Source organism: Heliconius melpomene, chromosome 20 (genome assembly GCF_056956725.1).
Source record: "Heliconius melpomene rosina isolate 202511_hmr_F chromosome 20, ASM5695672v1, whole genome shotgun sequence".
Classification (NCBI taxonomy): domain Eukaryota; kingdom Metazoa; phylum Arthropoda; class Insecta; order Lepidoptera; family Nymphalidae; genus Heliconius; species Heliconius melpomene.
This window is the reverse complement of record NC_140408.1, coordinates 14,806,890-14,826,727: the sequence shown is the minus strand read 5'-3', so window position 1 is coordinate 14,826,727 and position 19,838 is coordinate 14,806,890. Positions and strand designations below refer to the sequence as shown.

General features: G+C 32.3%; 2 protein-coding genes across 4 annotated transcripts; one reads left to right on the top strand and one right to left on the bottom strand.

Moving 5' to 3' along the window:
• The first annotated feature begins 261 nt into the window (after positions 1-261).
• Positions 262-11,731, top strand: Pus10 (Pseudouridine synthase 10). 2 transcript variants are annotated; one of them, XM_085203975.1, is made up of 12 exons: positions 262-481; positions 1,094-1,257; positions 4,633-4,742; positions 5,459-5,598; positions 6,007-6,108; positions 7,594-7,727; positions 8,361-8,474; positions 9,034-9,136; positions 9,419-9,525; positions 9,747-9,840; positions 10,937-11,102; positions 11,499-11,731. In XM_085203975.1, the coding sequence occupies exons 1-12, from the start codon at positions 359-361 to the stop codon at positions 11,693-11,695; spliced, it is 1,554 nt and encodes a 517-aa protein (XP_085060101.1). In that variant the 5' UTR covers positions 262-358; the 3' UTR covers positions 11,696-11,731. The 2 variants fall into 2 exon arrangements, with proteins under 2 accessions (XP_085060101.1, XP_085060099.1); XM_085203973.1 differs by having other exon boundaries at positions 923-1,257.
• A 4,941-nt stretch (positions 11,732-16,672) lies between these two features.
• On the bottom strand, positions 16,673-19,750 carry LOC146528175 (uncharacterized). Of its 2 annotated transcripts, none has more exons than XM_085203971.1 (7): positions 19,662-19,750; positions 19,049-19,193; positions 18,578-18,771; positions 18,162-18,325; positions 17,788-17,847; positions 17,225-17,283; positions 16,673-16,836 (listed from the first exon to the last, which is right to left on the bottom strand). In XM_085203971.1, the coding sequence occupies exons 1-7, from the start codon at positions 19,662-19,664 to the stop codon at positions 16,757-16,759; spliced, it is 705 nt and encodes a 234-aa protein (XP_085060097.1). In that variant the 5' UTR covers positions 19,665-19,750; the 3' UTR covers positions 16,673-16,756. The 2 variants fall into 2 exon arrangements, with proteins under 2 accessions (XP_085060097.1, XP_085060096.1); XM_085203970.1 differs by lacking the exon at positions 19,662-19,750 and adding an exon at positions 19,495-19,655.
• Positions 19,751-19,838: the final 88 nt, after the last annotated feature.

Below are 19,838 nucleotides of genomic sequence, written 5' to 3'. Positions count from 1 at the left end.
TCTTTATTTTTAAGTCAATTAAATATTGTTTTATATGGCAAGTGAAATTTCGTTCCATTATACGAATCACAATATGCAAAATACAATTAATATTTACAAAAGAGATTACTAATTTTTTATTTATATACTAATAACATTTAATACTAATTATTTATTAAATATATCAAAGCTATTTCAAAACCAAAAAGAAAAATATCATAAATTAATATCATATTTTTCCAATTCACCCAACGATAATTAAATGTATATTAATTTGACGTTTCATAAATAATAAAATACAAATGTTTTGGCCCCTATGGTACGGACCACGTTTTAAATTAATATAAGAAAAAATCTTTTAAAATATTTATTTTTCACAATGGATCTGAACGCAATATATGATTATTGTAAAAATCTTGGATGTTGTGATTTATGTTGTCTTCGATATATGGGCGTTAAGTGTCCCAATGTTTATGGGAGTTATAAAAAATATCTTGCTAAAGTAAGTCAAATATCAAAAAGTCAAAGCCTATATAGCAGCAAGTTGCTTTCATTAATAAATAATGTTGAAATCATAAAGTAAGAAATATTTTAAATGATAAAATTATTATCAATACAGAATTAATGATTGTTTTTTTTTATTTACAAGAACAAATAAAATTGACAATACACCTATTGTATTCCATAACTTAACATTTAAGCTTAGTGCTTAGTTAGCGAAAAAATAGACAATATACTAATATAAATTCTAAAACAATTTGTTTTGTTTTATTTTATGTATTTAAAAATCCCAAAGAGTGATTTTATTTAATTTAAATAGCAAGGATAAAATACTTAATAATAAGAAAATAATATTCTTTATTCACTAAATAATGAATTACAAACCACATAATACATCGAAATAACAATTGTAACCACCAGTGAATATAATATTTCATTTCAGTATCAGAATGAAACAAAATCTGAAGAAAACTCAGATAATGACAAAAAATTAATAGATCATGAAGTAAAAGATGATTTACCAAAATCTGTAGTAGAAAAAAAATATGAAAATTCTGACAACAAAACAGAAAAATCTATTAATTATGAAGTTAATGATAATTTACCAAAACAGATAGCAACAAAAGATGATAATAATGAAGTCAATGAAAGTAATGGATTCTCACCTCCATCAAAGAAGAGGAAAATGAATATTTGCTGTAGCTGTTTAGGAGTATTGCAAGAGGATAATTGGCAAGAAAGTTGTAATATGGTTAAAGAATCCTTGGATAAAAAGCTGTATGTATATTGTTTTCTATTTATTGTTTACTTCTTTTCAAATTTACATGATATTTTTGTTAGTTTTACTCTGCATCTGTATATAGCATTGTAAGCATGGTGGAGATATAAATAAATATATTTATTTCAGTTTCACATTTTCTTTAGCTGTGTGAAGTAATGAGACCAACCTATTAAGTTACTAGTAAAACTAGTACTTGTGTAAGGTGGCCCCGCTCTTCCTTAACACTTCATACATTTGTGGAAATAAATATCTATACAATAACAATATATATCTAAGTTTAAATGTAACTTAATCTTAAATAACAATAAAAACAAAAATACAAGTAAAAATAAAAATACAAGTAAAAATACGGGCAAGACGATTTGTTTGAGGGTGCATGTATGTGGGTGTACATGGGAGAATGCGCGAGTGTGAATGCATGTGTGAGTGTGTGTGTGCGAATGTATATGTATGTGTGTAGGCATAAGAGTGCGTGCTTATGTATTAGAATCCATTAAAGCTTCTGTAGCATCGTAATTCAATGATAATAACCAATGTTAATATTTTCTTAAATTGATAAATACTCGTAGACAAAGGATTAACATTAATTTTTTGTTTATTTTATTATATAAAAATCTAGACCGATTTGTAAATTGGCTAAAGCCAAATTTTTTTCTCATGGGAGGAATATATGCAGTCACAATTCTTCTTTGATTGTGTGGTTTAGAGTTACTTGAGAAAGTGGTGACTCTATGCACTTTTACAGTACTTTGGAGTATATATAGCTTTCGAACGGTTATTAATTCACAGTAGTTGTATATTCTCTCAGTGGAGAATCAAAACGGCTTAAAAAACATTACTTTTAGCAAAGATCACTGTACTCTTTCTAATTGAAGAAATTTTATTTTTGTTGCACCACCCCATACAGAGATGCAATATCCCAGTATCGATTGTGCTAAGGCAAGATATATTTGGATTAATAGTTTTTTAGTTGTTACGTGTCTTAATATTTTAAATATCCAAATAAGCTTCCGAATTCTAGAACCAGTGAAGTCTATGTGTGGGTGCCAAGAAAGCCGTTGATCTAGCATAACACCAAGATATTTAGTTGTGGATACTCTACTCAGAGTTGACGGAGCACAATCACACAAATTAGAAGTATCATACAGACAGTTATGCAACTCTATTTTGAAATCATTTTCAGGCTGAGTTTTACTATTTATAGTAAAACACATGTAATTTGTTTTATCTAAGTTAATAGTAAGTAAGTTAGATTTTAGCCAGGAAGATATATATGAAAGTCCCTTTTCTGCAAAAAGTTTTTTGTCTATTGCTTAAGTAGTCTTTAAACATCAGTAGCGCTGTGCCCCTAATTCCTATGTTTTCAAGCTTCTGCAATAGAATGGGGACAGATAAAGTGTCAAAAGCTTTTTTGAGATCTAAAAAGACAGTTAAGCATTTTTGACCTTTATCAAGGACTTCAGTGATATGACAAGTGAGTGATAGATAGATGGAGATAGATACAAAGTTTAAATAATATTGGCTTATGACAAAAAAATGATAGTTATAATTAATCAAGCTATGTTACAGCCCAAGCTGCACATGTATGTGACAGCTGTGGATTTGATTTCCACTTGGATGAATGGATTGTTTCATTTCCTGGCTCTAGCGAAACAAAGTGTGACATTAAGGCTTGTCTTTTAACAAGCAAAGTCTGAAATTCATCTCAATTTCCTCTACCTACCTTACTTATAAGCAGGATACAGAGTGAAGCTAAAAAAACTTTTCTTTATTACTTTTTAAATGAAGCATTCAGTGAGGCAATAATAATATAGTGTTATTTTAATCTGTGTCTATTTAACATTTTATTTTATACTAGCGGACCCGGACGCGGCTACGCCTGCTTGAAAATAATTTCTATAGAAATATAATTTCAATCTAGATAAAATGCTAAAAGTGACTATTATATTTATTTTCATAAGGATGAATATCAAAATGACGCGGTAACGAACGCGGTCGCGTAGCGACGACGGTTGTTATTAACATGGCAGAATAAATTGCATGTCAAATTAGAAAGTATTTTAATTTATTAGTGTATATGTGTAATGTAATGTTATATAGCCTATAGCACTTCTGAAGAATGCAGCTTTCATAAAAAACAAAAACAAAGTAAATCGATCCAGTAGATCCAGAGATCTTAGCGTTCAAACAAACAAACAAACAAACAAACAAACAAACAAACAAACTCTTCCGCTTTATTATATTATATATTTTATATAGCTATATATGTAACTATGGAGATGAAAATTCTATGTGCATATTTCAATATGCTACTCTAGTCTAGTCTAGTTATTGGTGAACCAATAACTAGACTAGACTTCATTTAGATTTTTTATTAAACATAAAATGATACCACAAGTTTGAAGTATGAAGCAAAACTACTTTATTTTCTAAATACCCCACACTACAATTATAAAACATCAATGTCAATTTAGGTACACAATTTTACTAACATAGATAATATATAACAAAACATAAAAAAATATTTTATTTTTATATTTTTTTCATCAAGCGTGGCTGGCGCTTGATGAGGGAGGCCTACGTTCAGCAGTGGACGGCGACGGCGACTGCTGAAAAAAAAATTAAAAAATATTTTTTAAGGTTCTCTGAAAAAGAATTTTTGTTTTCAAAGTGAAATAACAATTAAAAAATGTAAAGAAAAACTTTACACAATCATTATCTATATATATAAAATCGAAAGGTCACTCACTCAACACGAAATCTAAGAAGCTACATGTGCTAGGAATCTGAAATTTTGCATAGGAGTTACTTATAGGACGTAGGTGCTCGCTAAGACGGGAATTTGCAATATTCGACTTCTAAGGGGTTGTTTTTGGGGTCGAAGGTTTGTATGAAACTTCGTTACTACAAATGCTAGGAGTCTCAAATTTTGCATAGACGTCACTAGGACGTAGTCATGGAGACAGAAATTAATAATAACATAGTTCACGCGGGTGAAACCGCTAGCGGGCCGCCACTCATCTATATGTACCAATCCTCATAATATCAGTTAGTATATTGTATATAGTTTGTTGTCACAAATACAAGTTTACAATACCTATAAAGTTAAATAGCCACAGATATTCTAGCTATTCATTACTTTACAAAGCCAGTGCGGCGCAGCATCTGACTGTAACCACAAAAGTTGTGGGTTCAATTGCCATTGAGTGAAAGAATAATTTTCAATTTCATCACTCAATACACAATGTCTCAATAACTATCACTTAACACCATGTTACTTATGTCTCCTCGCTATATACTACACAGTGTATGGTAACATAAGACAAAAAAAAAATTTTATAATAAAACTATATTTTTAATCACTATTACAGATATGAATCCAAATCATTTGCATGTGCACTGTCAGCGCCCATAGCCACTTTGCTAAGAGAAAGAGCAATCACTCTACGTCTCGAAGAAATTTTTTCTGGATATGAACATAGTAAGCTTGATTAAATGTTTATTAGGACTTATAGCTCACTTCAACTACAAAACGTGGCCGGAAGAAGCCGGTGGAAGTTAGGTTTTCTAAATTTTTGCGCATTGTTCAGTCACACTCAGGAAGAAAATAATAAAAAGTAACAAAATTGTTAAGACCAAATCTACAGCTAACTACTACAAAATTATTTACTATTCTGTTGTTATTTATTTACTATTCTGATTTACATTTTACTTTCGTATTTCGATAACAATATCATTTGAAAGACAAGAAATTAAGAACTGATTGAAATAAAACAAACATTAAATGTTAAGGGTTTGTCAAAATTCAATAGTGAAAAATGTATTTAATTCGCTTCAGCTCTTTCTGAGATTAGTGTGCAGGAGTGCTCACACAAAAATGTAAAAATTTTGTTTTTTGAATTCTATTACATGGGTACATTGTTTTTTTAAATAATTATATCGTGACAGCAGGTTCGATTTCTCTTTATGTGTGCTAAAATATTTTTTAAAATTCAGCTTCATACTGAAAGCACTGCGCGTTGAGTAGCGGAACTCAACGCCGCGATACCAGAGCGAAGAAACAGAAATATAAATTTAAGTAAATATTTGGTTTCCTTGAGTGGAGGTCGAACCCACAATCTGTCGCCTTACCGTCAACTTTAGTGCTCCTGCCCCACGACGCCCTCAAATCCAATTAATACCTTCAATAACTTTCAGAAACATTGACAGTATTAAAGGAAGCTTGGAAATGGTCGTATGGAATCAAACTCGGTACTCATATTAAAAAGACGTTGGACTCGGGAGCTATTTCACCATTGCTAGTAACTGTTAATATGGATTATGCCGATGATATACAAGTAAGTGTTTGTTTTGCTTAACGGTGAATCTCGCATGTAGCAGGCCAGAGAGAGTAAACCTACTGTTAAAATTTTTGTTTCTCTCTTTCCATCTAATTACAAACTCTGGTAAACAAAATGCTGCTTTTTGTTTTAACCACTTTAAAACAATTATAATCAAATTGGGATTGAACATGGCACACTGCCTTAAAAAATTCGACAAGTCGTTAGCGCCCTGAAGTTAGCTGTAGATGACTGCGCAGATTTGATTTTAGCATGATTTTTACTGATAACGAGAGCGAGTGTCCTATGCGTAAAAGTTTAACTTCGGGGCGGTCTCGAATCGTACCTTTAAAATTTAAATGACATATTTTACTTTTATTTGAGTATATTGCAACTCAATTAAATACTTGTATATTTTTTTTATAGGAATTGGAAATATTAAAGAGTGTATCGCCACAGCTATTTGAAGAACGGAATAAGCAGAAGCGACGATTCGCAACGGAATTCACCAGACGTTCTGTTGAACAGGTAACATATTTATTTTAACAGTTCAAAAGTGTTCCTTGGAAAAAAATTTTTTTAGAAAATCTATAAAAAATTAATGTAGCAGAATTTGAAGCCGGGCCTTTAGCGTCCAAGTGCTCTTACCACTAACTTTGTAATAAATGACAGTTTTAAATTGTTATTTTACACTAAAGACACAAAAATGTCTAGGAAATGTCTATTAAAAAAACCGTCTTGGCTGCAAACGCGACAAATTCAAATTCAAATTCAAAATATTCTTTATTCAAATAAACTATAAAAGCAGTTTTGAATCGTCGAATGTACATGTCAACAAAAAGCTACCACCGGTTCGGAAGGCAGTTCTGCTGAGAAGAGCCGGCAAGAAACTCAACAGTTGCTCTTTTCAAAGTCAATGGTATATTTTACTATTACATTAGCTGGCAGCTGTCCTGCCTGACATTCAATAGACATTAATTCCATACATGTTTATCCTCTAAATATTCTTGAACAGTGTAATAAGCTTTACTTGTTAGAATTTTTTTTACAGATATTTTAAATTTTGGTAGTGGCAAACTAAGAATACACTGCGGAATTTTATTATATACACACGTATACACGTATACTCAGCCCCATAAAAGATTTATTAACTTTTTGGAGGCGAAAACTTGGAGTAACAATCTTATCTTTATTTCTCGTTCCTATCTTATGACTGTCGCTATTTTTTCTATGACAATGTATATTTTGTCGGACAAAGAGAATATTATAGTATATAAATTGGGAAGCAACTGTAATAATATCTGCATCTTTGAAAACATCTCGCAGAGAATCTCGAGCTTTTAGATTATAAATATATCTCACGGCTCTTTTTTGGAGAATAAATATTGAATTGATATCTGAAGCACTGCCCCATAGCAGCATTCCGTAAGATAAAATACTATGAAAGTAGCTAAAGTAGACTAGTCGGGCAGTTTCAACGTCCGTCATTTGTCTTACTTTCTTAATTGCGAACGCGGCAGAGCTGAGTTTATCTGCAAGTGCTTCCAGATGAGCGTTCCACTGGAGTTTGGAATCTATAGTAACACCTAAGAAAATAGCTGATTCCGACACATTAAGAGGTTCTCCTTTAATTATTAGATTAAAATTATGTTTTTTAACATTTGGTAAAGCAAACTCGATGCATTTCGTTTTTTTTGCATTTAACAATAGATTATTAACATCAAACCAACGAAGAATATACAGTTCTGGGTAAGAGGAAGGAGTAACTTTTATTTTCTCGTCCGTAACAATACAAAGTGTACAATATTTCAAAAATAGGGCAAGGTTCCTCTGCCTACCCTGCTGTATGATGCGCGATACAGCGTGAATTTATGTTATCTTTTACAGACGATTTATTTAAAAAATGATGATGGTTTTCTATACAACTAAATATATTATTAACGTAAGTAATTCGTTTTGTTTAACAAGTGGTCCACAAAATAATAATATATCGATATAATGAAATGTTTCCAGGCGCTAGAGAGAGCATCTCTCAGCACTCTCCTCTCTTCCACTAGCACGGGCGAGGCGGGCCTGCCACCCGCGACCGCCGCCGCGCGCCCTGTGAGCGTGGTGTGCGTGCACGCGCCCGCCTACCTGGCCGGCAGGTATGTGCGTGTATCTGTGTGTATGTGTGTCTCTTTCTCTGCGTGTATATAAACTCGAACTTGCTTTTTTAATGCTTTTTCGTTTGGTTTAATATTATTTTTTATTATAACTAGGAAATGTGTATTGTTTGGAGTAATGATCAAAGTTAAAAATAATTTAAAAAAAATTAACCAGGGTGTTAAAGTATAACTAACAGAATCCATTTCCAGCATTTTTGAAATTTTTGTCTGTTTATGTGAACACGTATCACAACAAAAAAATAAAGTAAAAAGTACAGAACAAATTTAAAAAACTTTTATACATAAAAATTATAAGTAACCTAGAGGTTTTAGTTTTAATTTCTTTGTAATCGCTTCACTCTATCAAAAGATAAGTATTTAAGTTCATATTTGAGATAGTAGAAATAGACATATGTAACGCTATGTATTGTCAACAAATGGTAGGTACTAAAATATCTTGATAACGCATAAAACATACTGTTGAATTAAATCCTATCCTTCCTGCTGAATATAGGCCTCCCTCATCAAGCGCCAACCATCCCGGTCTTGGGCTTCTCACATCATCTGATGCCAGCCACCTTCTTTAAGGTATATTTAATTGTTAATAATTGTAATTTTATATTTGTTTCACAGATATATAAAACTAAGTCGCAACTTGCCGCAGTCTCCGTGGATTCTAAACGGCAAGAGATGTCTGCCATCGTCTGTACAAGAAATTATATACGCGCCCCTCGCCAGCTTATACAAGTATGTGTCATTTTTAATTAATCCGTCCCGTCCTCCCGTCGTGGCGCTGCGGTACAGCGAGTGATTGTGGGTTAGATTCCGAATGAATTATGTAATATTTTCGCTCTAGTAACAAGACAAAGCATTAAGGATAAGTAAAAACATACTCAGACTTTGTGTTTCTGTGCGCCATCGTGGCGCAATATCTGATTGTAATTGCTATGTTTATGGTTATTTTTATTGCTATGATTATTTTTATTTCCTAATTCTGATAAAGCAAAGCACGGTCTTTGAGTTCTGCCACCGACTGTCACGAAAATTGATAAAGCGTGATTATTTATAATTTCTGTTTTGTTTGACTTTTACCCTTCATCCCTCAAACTTGTTTCTCCTAAATGGATAGCGAACCCACAAACGTCGCGTTTATAGTTACACACTTGTGCCCCTGCGCTACAACTGACGGCAAATATATATAAGGTTAGTAACAATTTTGCTATAATTATTTTTGCGTTGTTCAATTGATAAATATCTTATCCTATCTTCATTCGAGTATAAATATTTTATATTTAAAAATTTTAAGATTTGATGAAGAGGAAGCTGATCGTAGATTTAAAATTATAGCAGCCGGTAGAGAAGATGTGGATGTAAGATGTTTGGGTGATGGGAGACCATTTGCAATAGAGGTAAATATTTTTTTTACTTTCACGCTTTATTCCGCGCATATATTTAGCAGCGTAGGCAGAGAGAACTTGAGAGCCTAGTGTTAAGATACTACAATCCCCTCTCTCTCTCTCTCTTCCTCTCTCTCTCTTCCTCTCTCTCTCTTCCTCTCTCTTCCTCTATCTCTCTTCCTCTATCTCGCTTCCTCTCTTTCTCTTCCTATACTGTGTCTCGAAGGTCAACCAGTCCCACACTGTCATGCTTCGTTAATATGATTTCAATTAAAATTTTATAATATTTTTCAGATAACCGATCCAATAAGACAATTGTCAAATGAAGAATTAGCTCAAGCGTGTGAAGAAATAGGCAAGAGTGGTGACGTCATTGTCAAGCAATTAGTTGTCATTAAACGGTAAGTAATAATGAATATTCGTATACATTCTATTAAAGCCATTTCATCATCTGATTGTAAACGTTATGGCTGGAGGTTCGATACACACGAGGGAAATGGGCTATTTTCTTTTTCTCGCTCTTGGTAAAAAAAACGAAGTGACTTAAAAAATCTTGAAGCATATATAAATTAAACTAACAGTTAATATAATATTTATGAAGTAATATTTTTTATTATTACAGAGAAGATCTAACACAATTGAAGAAGGGTGAAGAAACAAAAAGTAAAACGTATGAAGCTCTTTGTATTAAACTAACACATTCGAAACATGATGATGTGAGTTATTTTTTATACTTTTATTATTTTTAATTTACCAAGAAAAAAAAATATGTTAATCTATTTAATATTTTTTTCGTGTTTTTAACACTCATACGGGAAAATCTTTGTACACGTATAAAAAAAAGTATTTTTGATTACATACTTTGTTAAATTTTTTAAAGGTCAAGGAAAGAAATTGCAACTAAATTAAAGAAAATATTATATTTTCTAGATATCGAACCCACAATCATTCATATACTATTACTGTGTAGGTAGGTCCCGATTGCAATTTTTATTATTTTTATTATTATTATTTTGTTTTATATTATTGAATGTTGTTTTATCTTTAATAAGAACTAGGGATGAGTTCGATATATCAAAACGTAACTTAAAACCGATATGTTAAGGAAAACATACCGTATCGATATATGTTTTTAGAAAACCGTTTTTACAGATACTTAAAACTCAACATAGCTGTGATCTGAACAAAAACGTAATAACGCAAAACTTTTGAAACGTCAAACGGTTTTATGTCAAAACTAACGAGACTACTACCTAAAGAGAGGAACTCTTTCTAAGTAATGTGTTCCGAACGGGCGTAAATGAGATAAGGCGAATATCTGATAAACTGATATTCGCTACCTCTCTTTCCATCGGTATATTCTTAACGGGTGTAAAAGAAATGAAGCGAATATCCGATAGCTAACTAACTAGCAGATTCATGTTTTGGCGGTTTTCTTAGGTAGTTACTATTTCTTCGTTATAAAATCGAACTTCTAAATAAATGAATAAGGTAGAAATTTGGATTTAAAATATGATTGTATTGTATTTTAACATTACTTCAATTTAATTACTAAATATTGTTTTTTTAACTTATGTTTATAGTTTATAAAGCATTTTTTATGTAAAACTAATTAAATATATTTATTATTCTATTATAATTTTATACTTATGATTGCGCTTATTGACAAGTCGAAAAAGAAAACGATATCTGAAAACCGTTTTTGATATCGATACGAAAACCATATATCGGTATCATAACCGTTAGCGGAAAAAAAACGATAACGCCCATCTCTAATAAGAACTTATATATATTTTTCTTTCAATTCTCAAGGACTCGAGTCAAATCGAAGTGACGGCCAAAGATATAGAACATATAAACAAATTCGCAAAAGACCACGGTGTAATCCAACAGCGCACACCCATCCGGGTTCTGCACAGGCGGCCGTTGCTTACTCGTACGAGGGAAATATTGGAACTGACTGGAGAAATGGTACCAAGTAAGGTTTTTTGTTATATATCTAAGGAGCAGAAAATGGAGAAATTAATATAAGATTTATTTTTTAATAGAGTGGTGGAACTCAACCCCGCTTTTGTCTTCTTACCATTGTAAGAATTGAACTTATAATCGTTGCGCTGTATCCCGCACTGGCAGAGAGAACATGGTAACCCAGTGTTAATACACTCCGTTCCTATTAATACATTTGCATTTCCTTTTTTCCGCCGAATTCTGGAGACATTGAGTGTTAGAGGAGTAATTCTAAGCCGCGCTTTCTCTCGTTACCTGAGTGAGGAGATGAAAATAATAAATATTTTAAAAATTCATGTATTCTTAACATAGAAAACCACAAATGAAAAAAAATTAATATTAACCTAAGTATTTCTGCATTTTACAGACTACCCACAATTATTTCGTATTTTCGTTAAAACGACAGCAGGTACTTATGTAAAAGAATGGGTCCACGGGGAGCTTGGGAGGACCCAACCGTCGTTGGGTACCGCTTTGTCTTGTAAAATCGATTTGTTAGCTTTGGACGTCACTGCTGTGCATTTGGAATGGCCGCCGGGAAGTGATCTTGTGACTGTCGAATGATGTTCTTTTTTTGAAAATAAAGAATTGTGGAAATTATGTATATTTTTATTTTAGGCAAGTTATTACTGCCTGGATATGATTAAAACTAGTGGACCCGGACGCGGCTACGCCTGCTTCAACTATAAGAATATTGATTAAATTTATTCATGAAATTATTTTCAATTTTCATTAGAATTAAGTAAGGAAATATACGCCTAAATAATTAAAAAGAATAATAAGTAGATACATATTATTAGAAAAAATTATCTGAGTTATTGAAATGAACCAACAAAAGGATTAAAAGTAACTAAAGGATAGGTATTTCTTAATATTAGGAAAAGTACCTAAAGTATTCCGTGCGTGCGTACATAGATATCGACTCTACGAAATAACTAAACATTTCTCTCTATTAAGCAGAATAATTTTAGCGGGCAATATCAAATAAAATAAGAAGAGAACCAAAGTGTAGGGTAAATTAATTATAAACAGCAAATAATTACATAAACATTTACAATAGTTCGAAAATGTATGAAAATTTATAAAACCGTCAACGTCATCTGCCCGTTCGCGTCGGTCATACTATGCCAACCGGAGGTCATTTGGAATCAGTGACATCTCCTCAACTATTTATTAGAATTTTATACAGTAAACTATAATTTCAATCTAGATAAAATGCCAAAAGTGACTATTATATTTATTTTCATAAGGATCAATATCAAAATGTCGCGGTAACGGTTGCGTAGCGACGCGACGGTTGTTATTAACATGGCAGAATAAATTGCATGTCAAATTAGAAAGTACTTTAAAATATATTAGTTTATATGTATAATGTAATGTTATATAGCCTATAGCACTTCTGAAGAATGCAGCTTTCATACAAAACAAAAACAATGTAAATCGGACCAGTAAATCCAGAGATCTTAGCGTTCAAACAAACAAACAAACAAACAAACTCTTCCGCTTTATTATATTAGTATAGATTAATGAAAAGTAGAAAGCGGAGTATTTAATTTAAGGACTTATGTTGGTTGTTTACCTTGCTGAAAATAAGAGACACTTTCCCCGTTGAGACACTTTCGCGCATGCGCTGCTCTAATGGTAAGTACTACATGAAAAAAATGTACTGGAGTATTGTACCTCTTAATAAGATCTACAAAAAAGTCCGCGACGGCATATTCGTATCTTTTAAGAATAACGTGTAGTGATCATTTTTCTGTCTAAAAATAATCTATACTAATATAATAAAGCGGAAGAGTTTGTTTGTTTGTTTGTTTGTTTGAACGCTAAGATCTCTGGATCTACTGGTCCGATTTTCATTGTTTTTGTTTTATATGAAAGCTGCATTCTTCAGAAGTGCTATAGGCTATATAACATTACATTACACATATATACTAATATATTTTAAAGTACATTCTAATTTGACATGCAATTTATTCTGCCATGTTAATAACAACCGTCGCGTCGCTACGCGACCGCTACCGCGACATTTTGATATTCATCCTTATGAAAATAAATATAATAGTCACTTTTAGCATTTTATCTAGATTGAAATTATAGTTTACTGTATAACATACTAATAAATAATTAAGGAGATGTCACTGTTTCCAAATGACCTAGCCACCTAGCGGGCGGCACAGTATGACCGACGCGAACGGGCAGATGACGTTGACGGTTTTATAAATTTTCATACATTTTCGAACTTAATTTGTTGTTTATAATTAATTTAAAATACACTTTGATTCTCTTCTTATTTTATTTGATATTGCCCGCTAAAATTATCCTACTTAATAGAGAGAAATGTTTAGTTATTTCGTAGAGTCGATATCTATGTACGCACGTACGGAAAACTTTAGGTACTTTTTCTAATATTAAGAATACCTATCCTTTAGTTACTTTTAATCCTTTTGTTATTTCATTTCAATAACTCAGATAATTTTTTCTAATAATGTGTATCTACTTATTATTCTTTTTGATTATTTGAGCTTATATTTTCTTACTAATTCTATTGAGAATTGAAAATAATTTCATGAATATATTTAACTAGCGACCCTCTTGCGGCTTCGCCCGCTTTTACTACTGGTTTATTCATATAATGTTTGTTTGCAAGCACTTAAGATAATGTGAAAATTAATTAAACCCTAATGAAACCCGCATTTTCGTAGTTTCAATAAGGATTTTCCAATTGTTTTACACAGCAAGAATTTTTTTAGTAGGTACCGTAATTTTAAATCTGTGCTACTAATCTTTTCAAGTACTTATTAAAATATATTTTAATGACTATTTTTAGATAGTTAAATGACCATTTTTAAACGGAAGAAATTATAAATAAAAACCTACCTACTAATAACTAACTAACTAACTACAAAAAATATGAAACCAAATATATCGCGCTGAAATAATACATTCAACTCCAATTATCCAATGCAAGTGCAAACGCATCTAAATCTTCGTTGCTATAGCGGCAGGCAAGTTTTTTTTTCGAGCTAGTGGTTAATGCTGAAGAGGGTATTCTGTCCCTGGTGAAAAGGAAGCACTACGTGGTTGCCTGTGAGGAAAATTAAATAAAATGCATGGGCCGGGAATCGAACCTGGGCCGCCCGCGTGGCAGGCGAGCATTCTACCACTGAACCACCGATGCGTGTAAGGCAAGCGGGCACGGCGGACGCATGGCGAGTAGCGAGCCGTTTCGCAGCAAGGATTTTTTTGATATTGTAACAACTTCTAAAGTACTTATTAAAATGAAAAACAGTAAAAGACAGTTTTGGTCTACATTAAATGGCCAACGTAACTAATGTACTTATTTATATGCTGAGAGTAAGGGATAAGTGAAACTTGAGTAACATACACCTGATGTGTCAACGGCGGGATGTGTCAACAATTAAATGCGTTTTTTTGTAAAACTATTCGCAATTTCGAAATATTGTAAAAAGCAAATTTTATCTTCGTTTAACGTAGAAAATTAATAAAGTATTTTAAAGGATAAGGATTAATACCATTATGGAAAAATATCCCTCACAATATAAAATATATTGAAATTACTATTTTCAGACAGAAATATGATCACTACACGTTATTCTTAAAAGATACGAATATGCTCTCCCGGACTTTTTTGTAGATCTTATTAAGAGAAACAATACTCCAGTACATTTATTTTATGTAGTACTTAACATTAGAGCAGCGCATGCGCGAAAGTGTCTCAACGGGTAGGACTTTATACACATTTATCGTATTTATGTTAATTTACGTAAGAATGTACAAATAATAAACTATATATAAACCTTCTACGAAAAACACTTGACTTAATGGTGAAGACCGCATCGAAATCCGTTGGGTGGTTTAGAAGAAGAAGAGTTAGAAACAACAGACAGACACGAAAAGCGACTTTGTTTTATAAGATATAGGATAAATATTCTTATAGTTGAAGCAGGCGTAGCCGCGTCCGGGTCCACTAGTAATTTCAATATATCTTTTATTGTGAGGGATATTTTTCCACGATGGTATAAATCCTTATCCTTTAAAATACTTTATTAATTTTCTACGTTAAACGAAGATAACATTTCCTGCTTACACTATTTTGAAATTGCGAATAGTTTTAGAGAAAAACGCATTTAATTGTTGACACATCACGCTGTTAACACATCAGCTGTATCGATTCAAGTTTCACTTATCCCTTACTCTCAGCATATAAATAAGTATATTAGTTACGTTGGCCATTTAATGTAGACCAAAACTGTCTTTTACTGTTTTTCATTTTAATAAGTACTTTAGAAGTTGTTCCAATATCAAAAAATCCTTGCTGCGAAACGGCTTATTCAAGCGCGTCTGCCGCGCCCGCCTGCCTTACACGCATCGGTGGATCAGTGGTAGAATGTTCACCTGCCACGTCGCCCGGGTTCGATTCCCGGCCGATGTATTCTATTTATTTTTCCTCACAGGCAGCCACGTAATGCTTGCTTTTCATCAGGGACAGAATACCCTCTTCAGCATTAACCACAAGCTCGAAAAAAAAACACGCCTGCAGCCTAGCAACGAAGATTTAGATGCGTTTGCACGTATTGGATGATTGGAGTTGAATGTATTATTTCAGCGCAATATATTTGGTTTCATATTTTTTGTAGTAGTTATTAGTAGGTAGGTTTTTGTTTATAATTTCTTCCGTTTAAAAATAGCCATTTAACTATCTGAAAATAGTCATTTAAATATATTTTAATAAGTACTTGAAAAGATTAGTAGCACAGATTTAAAATTACGGTACCTACTAAAAAATCCTTGCTGTGTAAAACAATTGGAAAATCCTTATTGAAACTACGAACTATTTAAATTGTTATAAGAATAACAATTTAAATAAATATTTCACTTCATCGAGTGGGGATCGAACCCACAATCGTCGGTCGGTACCCACGGCCTATGGTAATATAGTAATAATTAATACTATAAATTTTGTTGCTCATTTTTAATTTGTAATAAACATTTTAATTACGATCATGAAAGCAATAAAGCCTAATAATACTGAATAAATATTACAATCTAAATATTTGGACCTAGCCCATGAGATTACCGCCATGTGGGATGTCAATGCGACTATCATTGTGCCGATAGTGGTTTCGGTTAACGGTCTAATAGCGAAAAGCCTCGACCAACACCTTAAGAGGCTATCGCTTAGCTGTTGGATCAAGAACCGGATACAGAAGGCAGTGTTACTTGAGACGGCACGTATTGTGCGGCGGTACCTCTCTCTGGAGCCCTAGCCACCGATGGCTTGGACCCTTGTCCCGCCCTCGGAAGAGTGGTTTTTTTAAATTTTTAAATGTATTTTTTTATAATAATTTATATTTAAAAATGTAAAATTGATTCACTAATTTAATAAAAGTATATTCTGAATTATAATTTAAAATAAGCTGTGACCACACATGATATATTTTAAATATATTTTTTATTATTTTTATATTACACATAAATATATATTAAACTACATTTTAGCAAAAAAACCAAATCATATTGATTTTGTTAAAATATAATATTTATTTATTTTACATTTAAATCACTTATTTTTTCAAGTATGTCACACTAATAATAAACACATTATGCAGCCGCTGTTGTACTCTGAGCGGACTCCGTACTATTACTGATTGTAGTTTCTTGAACAGTGTCGTTAGAGCCTCCTAAAATAAATATTTACAAAAAATATATTTATATAAATTTACGGATTTTGTTACTTGCTAAAATATATAATAAGAACCTTTAAAGTTTTGAGTCTTTTTCAGCTTCACGCAGTATGCTGCATGTAGCAGAGTAGGCAGATAGTGGGGAGTGTCCTACCACTAGGCCTAGTGGATCCTAGTGGTGAGACTCTCCCCCATAACTGGCCTCAAATGGCCGGCCTTATTAAATAAAACTACATTTAAATGTAGTTTAGCAGGTCATTTGCAACCCAAATTTGTTAATTCATAACCTTCAATTACGTTTAGAGTGCCCTACGTTGGATCTAATATTGTAACAAAAGCATAATATAATAAAATTTTCACTTGTATGTATGATTATTAAAATTACCTTTATTCGCAGTGGTTGCTTCTGTGCCATCAGGTCCTTTCGTAATTGGTGACCAAGGACTTTAAACATAACAAAATGTAATAAGTAGGTACTTACCTAATTGTAATTATTAATCAGTGCCTCTGAATCTGATTCTATCCAAATTTTGACAAAGATTATTTAGATATCATTAGAGTGAGTGTGTACTATATCATAGACACAATTATAAGCTTTAAGGCTTTTATATATTTTTACTTATTTACTTTTTCCAGATTCACGCTACTTCGTATAGCAGGCAGGGAACTAAGAAATTAAGTTTTTTTTTGTTTTCTGCCTGAAGTAGATTGCAAGTTGAGTACTAAGCGGCGCGCTTAGTTAGACATTATTTATATATAAAACAAAATAAAAATAGATTGAAAGTTATCATTGCTGCCTAATAAAATATATTTTAAAAAATGAGAGAAAAAGATGAGGAAACAAATCTTCTAAAACAATACTTATTATTAACTAAGTACTGTCTTGTGGTGATCTTATTCGGTAATTTCTATGAAATACATAAATTGTAACATGAACGTAAAACTTACATAACTTTCATTGTAGTGGGCATTGAACGTGCCATTTTCGCTCTATTTTCCATTATCGATCTGTAATTTAAAGCTTCTAATAATTCGATTAACTGCTTATATTTTCTATTTCATCGTCATATATTTATAACTAGAAAGCATTAGCTACAATAATAATGATTTAAGCCCAAACATACCCACCAGTGGGATTTCTAACCGCAACCACAATAATTACTAACTAAATTCAAGCAAGATACGCTAATGGGGACACAGGTGCAACATTATCCCCTTACCAGAGACGGAGCTCATCCTGGCATGGACTAAAAGCGACCTTCTCATCAAGGTGAGACCAAAAACTATTTATCAACGACTTTATACCTAAATAAAACAAATACCTCAACAGTCGAATACTTATTTTGGCGCTCGGTAACTTTGCTTCCACGGGATTATTTACAACAATTAGATTTTCCTCTTGTAGTGTCTGAACATGCATTTCTGGTTCTACGTCTGCGTAGTATTCACCTGAATCTGCATTATAGTAAAAATTGTTTGGGCTGTCCTGAAAAATAAAAGTGTCTTTAATTAAAGTGGCTATTACATTTCTAAATAATATTACTTATTTATAAAGACCAGTCGTAGAGCAAGTGGCGAGTGTTGTTTCTTAGCACTAGGCTACATGTCGGATATAGAGTGTTACTTTTTAACGCCATTCATTCTATATAGAGATATTATATTACCATATTGAATCAAAAATTTGCAACTGACGTACCTACGTATGACAGATTTAAATATGTTTATTAATTTAAGATACCTTTGCCAAACTTGGAAAGGCTTTTAAGCTCATGGCAAAGCTCATGAATCGTCTAGGCTGCATGGCGCGGTGTAAAGCAATTTTCACAGGTTTAGCTCCTTCACTGTCTCTTATCAATGTCAACAAACGCATCACAGACTCATAGTTCCAATTCTTGGAGTCTATATATCCGGGTGGTGCTTTTTCAATTCGTGCTAAATTGTAAGAAAAATATAATTTACATATTTACTTAATGCGTGAAAATATTAACAAATAGACACACGAAACAAACGTGCGACTGTAAACGAGACGATTGTGGCTTAGATTCCCACTTGGGAAAATATTTTTTTTGTATTTTAATTTCCTCGTTCTGTTAACAAAGCAGAGCGTGGCGTTGAGTTCCACAACTCAAAATGCCTCGATATTTTGAGAGAATGGGATCCCCCATTAATAGGAACAGAGTGTCTTAAAGTATTCAAACTAAAATAATACCATTTATTTTTACAACAGATGATTTCTTTAAATCTTCAAAAAAACGTTTCTTCTGATACTCAACCACTCGATCTAACCACCCCGCTCGCCTAATACTGATACTAGCGAATGCTACTGATGTCCAAAGCATATAGGCTATAGATTTCTGCAATGAAAATAAGAAACTACTTAGCATTTCATGAATTCACCATGCGGGTGCCGGACTCATCGCGTTGCAGGCTGAGGGTCTTAGAGTGGAGCCTGGGACTAGCAAGTATTAGCTGGAGCCCCTTTGAAATACTTTATACTGCTCGTCTCCACTGTCCGAGCTCTCTCTAGCTTATTCTAGTGAAAACCTATACATTTATAATAATTAAATAAGCGATAATTTTTACAATCTTCTGTTGTCCCTGCAAACTGAAGAAAATACATAAAAATAGGAAAAATAGTTCATTGTGGTTACTTACAGTACAACGCATTATGTGTTATTATATCACAAAATTCACGTTGCGTATAATAGGTACTTAGTGTAATTAATTACATGGACAATTAAATCAATTTCAAATTAAATAAGTTTTTGTAATGTTTTTTTTATTCTAGGGAACTATATAAAACAACTATCAATACTACGTACCATACGTAATAAGCAGAATTTATTGTCACAATAGCAATCTATTCAAAAACCTAAAAAATGAATAGTAAGTTGTGTAGAATTAGTTTTATGTTTAAATATTTAGTTACGAAAGATTTAAATTAATATTTACAAAACAAATTTATAGTATAAATAGTAATTGTATATAAACCTAATAAA

Bases quoted from the DNA above. Each gene is read 5' to 3' on its own strand.
- Pus10 (XM_085203973.1), top strand. From the start codon at position 359: ATGGATCTGAACGCAATATATGATTATTGTAAAAATCTTGGATGTTGT. The intron at 5,599-6,006 runs GTAAGTGTTTGT...TTTTTTTTATAG, and splicing joins ATTATGCCGATGATATACAA to GAATTGGAAATATTAAAGAG. The intron at 11,103-11,498 runs GTAAGGTTTTTT...TGCATTTTACAG, and splicing joins GACTGGAGAAATGGTACCAA to ACTACCCACAATTATTTCGT.
- LOC146528175 (XM_085203970.1), bottom strand. The intron at 17,848-18,161 runs GTATTTGTTTTA...TTTAAATTACAG, and splicing joins ATAAGTATTCGACTGTTGAG to ATCGATAATGGAAAATAGAG. The intron at 17,284-17,787 runs GTAAGTTTTACG...TTATGTTTAAAG, and splicing joins CCCACTACAATGAAAGTTAT to TCCTTGGTCACCAATTACGA.